Source organism: Solanum stenotomum, chromosome 8 (genome assembly GCF_019186545.1).
Source record: "Solanum stenotomum isolate F172 chromosome 8, ASM1918654v1, whole genome shotgun sequence".
Taxonomy (NCBI): domain Eukaryota; kingdom Viridiplantae; phylum Streptophyta; class Magnoliopsida; order Solanales; family Solanaceae; genus Solanum; species Solanum stenotomum.
In genome coordinates, this window is record NC_064289.1 from 4,396,107 (window position 1) to 4,405,209 (window position 9,103).

The 9,103-nt window shown below is 28.4% G+C and overlaps 1 protein-coding gene across 1 annotated transcript; it reads right to left on the bottom strand.

Moving 5' to 3' along the window:
- Positions 1-675: 675 nt before the first annotated feature.
- On the bottom strand, positions 676-5,693 carry LOC125872807 (fatty acyl-CoA reductase 3). Its single transcript, XM_049553597.1, has 10 exons — positions 5,318-5,693; positions 5,119-5,222; positions 2,874-3,076; positions 2,659-2,759; positions 2,269-2,461; positions 1,865-2,026; positions 1,705-1,786; positions 1,346-1,615; positions 1,139-1,266; positions 676-1,010 (listed from the first exon to the last, which is right to left on the bottom strand). Exons 1-10 carry the CDS (start codon positions 5,394-5,396, stop codon positions 857-859), a joined length of 1,476 nt encoding a protein of 491 aa, XP_049409554.1. The 5' UTR covers positions 5,397-5,693; the 3' UTR covers positions 676-856.
- Between the last annotated feature and the right edge of the window lie 3,410 nt (positions 5,694-9,103).

Sequence of the window (9,103 nt, forward strand, 5' to 3'; positions counted from 1 at the left end):
TATTGATTGAATTTGGTTGGTAAGAGTAATAATATCAGCTATAAATGATTTAAAGATTCGTAAGAGTAATAATATCAACCATAAATTTGGTTGGTTAGAGTAATGATTATATGATATAAATGGTACTCCCTCCGTCCCATTTTATATGATGTACTTTGATTTGGCACAAACTTTAAGAAAAGTGGAAAGACTCTACAATGTTCCGAAAATACCCTTATTAATAAGTCTAATTTGTTAAATAAAAAAAAATACTATATTTGACTTTGAATAGAAAAGTTTATGACTTTTCTCTCTCTCATAAGTTAATGTCACATCAGTCATTAATATAAATCCAAAATAGTCCAATTCAAGAAGGGTAAAATAGGGATAATGTCATTAAATATTTACCAAATAAGGAAATGTGTCATTCTTTTTGGGACTGACCAAAAAGGAAAGTGAGTCATATAAATTGGGACAGAGGGAGTATAAAAGTTGGTAAGAGTAATAATGTCAACTATAAATTTTTGTTTACATATGAAATAAATAGATAGTTGGTAGTTATAAAATGATGGTTAGTCGTGGTGTTTGCAATTTGGCATCCCAAGTTTTTCTATGTTGAGGTTAGTCGTCTGTCCGTCGCTTGGTGCTGGTGTTTCTGAAGAGGTTGTAGACAAGACACATAAAGAAGAAGACAGCTTGGGAAAGAATTTCATATATTTGTGCTTCCAATTGAAATACAGAGTCTTGTAGAGGAACAACAAATTAAAATGGATACACTGAAAATAATAAGCAACAAAGGATATATGGTACTTAATAACCACCCACATAGAAATGTCAATTATTTATTAGGAAATAACAAATTTCTTTTCTACTTCATTCACTTGAATACATATTTTACCACTCCAGGAATGTGAGTGTTCAGAAAATAGTCTTCCCAGTTGATGCTCTTGGGATTAAAATTGAACACATCTGTTTCAATTCCTGACTCCTTCGCTGCTCTGCGTAACTTTTCTGTGTTCATGTCATCATATCTGTCACAAAATTTTACATGGTGAGAGGGATTGATTATATTACATACAAAATATAAAGACGAGTTTAGCTTCTATATACTAAACTGTGTATGTAAATTAGATCTTATAGAGGTAAGTAGTTTACTTACACTCCCTTGAAGAATAAATAAGGCTGATAAAGATCTATCAACCGCATCACAAACTTGATTTTCCTGTCAAGCTCTGAATATTTGTCTTGAAAGAATTGGCAGAGTATTGTGTTAAGTATTTCTAATCCCTGTAGAACAACACTTGATGTTTAAATATAATATTAGGAGGAGGAACATAGTTCATTTATCACTGTGTTTCGAACAAACCTTTAAAGGAAGCATGTAACGAAGGGCCATGTATCTGCCAAAGCTATCCATGCTACTCAAAACATTAACTTTGCCAACAATGACTGGTTTTCCTTGCTTGTCAATCCATGGATGCTCTTTGAAGTAACGGAAGGCACTATCCTGAGGACATGCGAACGTTACTGGATTTGAAACTGATGTTCCAACATGGTATATTATTTGACTTCCTCTTTGATCTGCATGAGCCATCATTGTTACTATCATTGCATTCACCACCATATCTGCTGGAATCTGCATGCACATAATTAAGTTTTACATTTCAACATTATCTGTTGTTGAATGCTCAGCTATAATGAGAAGATCATTATATTGCTACTTACTATATCAATGATGGCTTCAGGATCTCCGAGGAAGCATGTGAGTTTTCCTTTACCATATCCAACGGCTAAACTATCAATGGTTCTGTAGAACAACCATTTTTGTGTAAACATAAAAATCATTCAACCATATGGTAGCTATATAGTATTTGAATATGTATACCTTATGCCTTCAACCCAACCTGGGAAAGGGTCTTGGAGAGTACTAGTAACAATGGTAGGACGAAAAATGACAAGAGGTACATCTTCTTTCAAGTCTCCCAGTATCATCTCAGCCAATGCCTTTGTGAATACATAGGGGTTTGGCCATCCATACTTCCTTGCTCTTCATAAAACAAAGCTCCACTTGTTATTATCATCACAAATTTACATATATCTCATCTTGTGACAACAGACGAGACAAATTCAGGATTTGAAGTTTTTGTGTTTCTATAGCAATCTCATGTTATAAGGTGCCAATAACTAAATCATAACTATGGTTTAGTGAAGAGCATAATATGTGAAGACGTGTGTCTTGTATTCATTGGATTGATATAAATACGGGGTGCAAGTAAATTAATACAATACCTTTGAAGGCCAAGCTCCTTCATGGCTGATGTTATAGATTCTTGAGAAGAACCCTCAAGTCTGAGCTGTTTCAATGTTTCCTCCATAACTTTCTTCTCTGTATAAATATCTAGTCCTGATGTACCATTCAAAGTCTCACCCAAATTATAGGGTGTTTCCAATATTAACCCTCTTTTTTCCCCTGATACATATGCTAAACAAAAACAAATACAAATACAAAATAAAAATCAACCATGAAGAAGAGTTATTATAATTTCGGAAGTCCATAGAAAAATTATTGCTAATTGCCCCAATGGAGAAGCAAAAATATTCTAATAAAGACGTTCCTCAGTAATATCACATCATTATTTGGTAAAAATAATAATAATAATAATAGAAGGTACCAATTACCAGTTGATACGTGAAGAAGAACCTTTAATTTACTACACTTTTTGGCAAAGTTGAGAACGTTTATAGCTCCAAATGTATTGAGTCCCAAGGATACATCATATCTAAAAATTGAACAACAAAATAAAACAGTGATCAATTTGCATTTAGATATACGTTATAAAACAAATTGTACATCGTATTTCACTTATTATGAACAGTTAGTTATTCGGACCTACCTTTCATCGAAATTTGTAGTTGCAGCTAGGTTAACAACAACATCTACTTCCCTCCACATTTCTTCCAGCAAATTACTGTCTTTCACCCCTAAGTTTTCAAATGTGATATCACCAGGTATAATCGTGGTCCTTTCTGAAATAAAACTGTTCAAATTTGCCCCATGTTTTTCCCTTAGAAGCTTGAACAAGTCCTTTGCCACTGCCTGTTCATCATTAAAAGATGAAATTGATGTATACAAATAAGTACTAGAGAAATATTACTATACCATTTAATTTTGCGTTTAGTAATTGTACCATGTACTAATGGACTTTACCTTTTTCATCCTTTTTTTATTTTATTTTATCATATTCTTATTTTTCCAATTGTTTCCGAACTTTCTCACACTACACAACAAAAGAGATATTTAGTGAAAAAAAAAAATTTGTTCTATTTATTGCCGCAAACATTTGAGTTAATGTCATTGCATTCGGATTCGTTAAAATCTTTATCGACATTTGTATAAAGTGATGATTATACATACTCATATTATATTATTGCCACTAAATATAACATAGCAACAACTGTATTATTGTCGTTAAATATACCATATCGACAATTATATTATTGGCATTAAATAATTACGACAAAATCCTTTTTTTGTTGAAGAGCGAGGCAAAGGAAGTCAAAAAAACATTTAAGGGGTTTGTCCTTAAATTCGTGAAATAGGCCCTCACAAAGAGAAGAAATTGACAGGGGCGCTTATACCCTTATTTTGTGTTGGTCTTTGACTTATATGTTTTGTAACAATAAAAATAGTAAAGTATATGTCAAAGACCAACGCAAAATAAGGGTATAGTCCTTCCAATTATGCCAAATATAACTTCATATTGTAAAATACGTATGCCTCACTAAACAATATTTCAATTGTTAAGTGCAAAAAAATAAGAAGAAAAGAAACATTACATAAAATGAGATTAAGTTAAAAGATCAAATCGAACTTATCAAACTTATGATAAGTAGTGTGACTTGTTGTACGAATATAATAAATTTAATTAAATGAATGTCCGTCCAGTTAGGTGATAACTTGGTAGCACCACAAGAAAAAATAGAAGATGAAATAAATAAAAGGAAATTGATGAAAAATAAATATAGTACGGCAACCCTGAAAATCCGAGTAATAACTAGATATTCCTTTTTATTAAAAATAGTTTCTTTTCTTAAAGTTCAAATTAAATGAATATTTCATTTGATTCTCTACTTTTCTTGCTTCGTGTTAAATTTATCTGTATCCGATATTTATATAAGTAAATACCAAAAGTAAGTTATAACAAGTGTTTATATACCAACTTTTAGCATTTTATCATGATTATAACATGAATTTTCACCACATTAAATCATTTAATTAAATTAATATAATTTGATATATATAACTTCTGCGTACGAATAAATATTTACCAAATAATACTAATGTAGTTTGCAATGTTTTAGGTTTTCATCTAGCAACGATCATAAATTTCTAATTGAAAAAGAAATGGTACGTTGGAAATTAAAATGATAATAATTTTGTGTAATCTTTTCAACAAATCTATATTAAAACTAGTACGAGGAGGAAGAGGAGAGAATGCATGTAGTGTATAGTCAATTAGTTCAAATCACAACATTTTCAACATAATTAAAGCAAAACTTGTTTTGAACTTATAATTTCAAAAGTTTTCATATTTAGCCAATTCGCAAGCAATCATTTCGTGATCACAACATTTTCAACATAATTAAAGCAAAAATTGTTTTGAACTTATAATTTCAAAAGTTTTCATATTTAGCCTATTCGCAAAATCGTTTTGTGATCTCAACTATTTCACTTCTCCAATATTTTACTATATTTTTCGCTATTTTTTTTTTGCAAAAACCCACTCCACGGTTATTGTAATAGGCTCAATGGTATAAATTCAAAAGTTAAATATAACAAATTTAAATTCTGAATCCACTTCTTGAAATTCTGCATCCAATCGATGGTCTCATTCTCCTTTACATGGTGTTGAATAATTATCATCTCATGAACATTATTTTTAGGTTGAACTAAGTGCAACATCCATTTTCTAAATCGTTAGAAATATCTGGAAATAATTTATTTTTCAGGAAAAATTAAACATATGCTTTTAGTAGCTAGGGAGTACTTTACCTTTAAAGTCAAATTCTCATACATGAATTCAAATAAGTCGAACTTCAGATAACGTGGCCGAAAACCAAAAAATAATATGCACGTACCTCATTGTTGAAACGCTGCAAGGCTGCGTTGTTATCTTGAGCTCTTAAAAGCAAATACAGCTTCTTCACATTTGGTTGTACTCGAAGTATCTTCTCCACAAAAACTACAATCAAAAAGGAAAAAAAAATTAAAATTTTTTAAACACCCCATTAATTAAGATTAAAAATTAATGGTAAGATATTAATAGAGAATAATTACTTTTTGCAAGAAATCCAGTAGCACCAGTAACAAGAATGGATCGATTTTCAAGAAACTTAAGAACACTTGTTAACTCCATTAGTATTAGTATGATGAAATAAAAATCAAGAAATATAAGATAAAAAGACAAGAAATAACTTTTCAATTAGTAAGGAAACAGAAGTTGCCAGGAGAATGCACAATAGAGCAAATTTAGAAATAGGGTGCATTTATTTTTATAATAAAAAGGGGGACACTCATAGATGACACAAATAGAAATGAGTGCACGAAAGTAAAGTTGTTGATAATTTCTTTGGTAGATTGGAAAAAAATAATGCTACTATATAGTATTATTTTTTTAATATATTTTTTTTTCACATATCAAGGTATGGTCCAGGGAAAACTGAACTAACTGTATGAATTCAGTCTAATTTAGTGTGTCTATTTATAGATTTTCCCCACCTTGGTTCTCCCTATTTTTTTCTGTTTGCGGGAGGTCAAATCAATATTCGGCGTAGTTTGACCCTGTTGGGACATGATTTGAAATTACATTGCGTTATTATTCAAATTTTTAAAGTTATATATATATATATATATATATATATATATATATATATACCTATGATTGTGAAAATTATCAAAGCTTTTTTAACGCTTATATAATCTTGTCATATGAACAAATCATATAGTTTATAAATAAGGTATCAGAATATTTTAAGGCGTCGCATTAATAAACTGTATATCTTTATATATTTTTTTTTATGAGTACATGTTTATGATTACATATTATTATAAACTTTCAAATACATAATTTACAAATTTTCCCTGATCCAAAAAATCAATAGTAGTAACCAACTATTCTTTAATATAATTTTTCCAATATCGAGTATGAGTCTTCTTTTTTTACAAAATTTAAAATAACGAATCTTCTTTTTTTGCAATAAATTTTTGAGTCAAATATTACATTTATATAAAAAAAAAAATTGAAATCACAACTTGTTATTCGAACAATTATCTTGCATAATAAATAACTATAATCTATTTTCACATAAAAATAAATACAGAAAAATATTATTTAAAGATCAACTGCATGCAGAGTTTTCTTTTTCCTTCCGGTGTCCATCGCCTGCCCAATATCCATATTAAATCCTGTTTATAATTGAATTTATGTTGCGTAAAGCTCTACTTGACTCAAATTTATGCGGAGTTACCACTTCGTACAATTTCTTGGTGTCCAAAAAAAAAAAAAAAGCAACATCTTAAAGAAGAAAGAGAAAAGATAGTACTCTCTCCGGTTCAATATTTTGCTGTCATGGTAATTGTAAATAATTGGTTTTAAATATTTTTTATTTCAAAATATTAAAATAGAACTAATTGTTATTTTTTTCATCTTTATAATTATTATAATAAATGTAGAAAGTGATTCTACGGACAAAAATATATAATACAAAAAGAAAATATACATTTAAAATAGTACAACTATTCCAGATAATCATATGTTAATTAGAAAAATTTACCTTCTCTTTCAATTTTAATTTTCTGAAACGCAGTACTTATTTGGTGATCCAATCTTTATTTTATTTTTAATTTAGAAAAGTGGATTTTCCGTGAAGGTACACAAGTAATTAAATCTCCTCTGACTTATATTTAATTTGATGGTTATTGTGGTAGTTGCTCCAATTTAATTGAGTAATTGTCAAGTCGGTAGGGTCAGTGTAGTTTGGAAAATTTGATTACCTTTTTTAAATTATCAATTGATTTTTGGTTTCTATTTTTAAAATTTATGAATATCGGGTTTATGTCTACATTCTTTTAATATTTTCAACAATCGGAAAATTTTATGTCTTATATTTTATGTTATATGTGTCAAATTAGAAAAGGTCTAATTTCAAAGGTCCAATAGATTAGTATTCTATATCCTTACTTCTTATAGTATTAAGTTCAATATGGAGTTGCACAATATGAGTGACATTTAATTGACCAATTTATCCTTTAAATGAGTTGATTTTAAAATTTTATCCTTAGCAATCAAACATATGCCTAAAGGGACATAAGTTCTTTAAAGGCACCAAACATAACTTGTGGAAGATTATGATGCGAAAATATAAACTTATGTCCTGTGAAAAAGTTATTTGCCATGAGAAAACAATCAAAATAGTCCTTAATATATATATATATATTTCTTTATTTTAGTCTTTAATATATCAAATAATCTTTAATATAAACAAATGATGTTCATTTGAGTCTATTGCCTATGCCTTACAGATTTGTCAAAATAGGATGATAAATCTGTAACTATGAGCCTCACATAGCTAACAAAATTTACTATTATTATCTTATTTATCAGCTTCGAAAAAGAACTAAATGAAATCTAACAATATTTTTCTTAACTTTCTTAAAACATTATTTTATTTACCCTTTTTTCTTTGTTTGCCAAAAATCTCAATCAAAATTTTCATATCTAATCCAAATAATCCAACTCAGGGGCGGAGCCAGCATATTGTTAGGGGTTCATTTAAATCCGCTTCGACGAAAAATATTACTACAATTTATAAATAATTAAAATTATTTTATATGTATATATAGTAGATGTCAAATTCCCTTCGATTAGTTCATGTGTTTACTTCTTTAGATTTTGAATTCTCTTATTAATTTTTTTAGATCCGCCACTGATCCAACCACCGCCTCTTATCAGTAGGGTGAGCTCATAACTCTGCACTATTATATTTTTGGTCCTATTATTTTGTCTGTCTTTAATTTTTGATATACATCCTATGATCCTAAGTATTATCTTTGTGGTCATATATTATTGTGTCATCGTGTACATATATGGTTGTACGTATTACGTAACGAGAAAATAAATTATTTTTTTGAAGCTACTCTTAGAATTCGTAGCATTAATTGTTTTATTATTAAAAGTCACGAACCACATAAAAAATAAAAGAAAAAATGGAATTGATAAGTCAAATTATCCTCTTATTAATATTTTCTTAACTAATATATAAAAAGAAAAAAATTGAATAAATATGTCGAATAACTGATCTTATTTAATGAATATATACAACTTTATCATGACAAGTTGACAACTAAATGAGAACAAAGGGAGTCCAACATAATGCTTGATATGTATTTCTATTTATATAGCATTTGATTAAATATATAAAAAAAATAAAGATTAAAATTTGTGATTTGAAGTCTGCTTTAAATATTTAGTAGACTATATATAAACTCTTATTAAGGAGTAGATGATTTTAAAAAAAAATATCAATTAATAGTGAATAATGTGATAAAATAATTGTGTCGATAATTATTTTTTTAATAAACATGTCAAATCTGAATGTGATAAGTATAATGAGCAAAGAAAGCATGTCTATACACTTGTGTCTAAAAATACAAGATTTAAAGTTTCAATTAATGTATCCATGTGTACACAGTACAAGGCGAAAGTGATATCATAGGATGGTGATGGACTAGTGGCAGTAGAATTAGTTCGAGTATAATTCAAGATTTAAATTTTATGAATTTATCAATTTTAAAGTTTTTTAGCATTAAATTTAAAATTGTGAATTCATATATAATATTCATAGCAATTTTAGTAAATTTTATATATAAATTTGTACTTTATGTAGAAAGTATTGAATTCATGTAAAAACAGTACTAAAAAAGATAAAGTTATGTGATGGTATTTAACTTTCGATAGTTTAAACAAATTATTCATTAATCGTAATTTCTACAAATATAAATTAAATGTTCAAAATTTTAAAGATCCTATATCCAAATATAATTACAACAAAAAAGTTGAATCTC

Coding starts and splice junctions, on each gene's coding strand:
- LOC125872807 (XM_049553597.1), bottom strand. CDS start 5,396: ATGGAGTTAACAAGTGTTCTTAAGTTTCTTGAAAATCGATCCATTCTT. Junction 3,077..5,118: donor TGCAGCGTTTCAACAATGAG/GTACGTGCATAT, acceptor AATGATGAACAG/GCAGTGGCAAAGGACTTGTT. Junction 1,616..1,704: donor CTGAAGCCATCATTGATATA/GTAAGTAGCAAT, acceptor ATGTGCATGCAG/ATTCCAGCAGATATGGTGGT.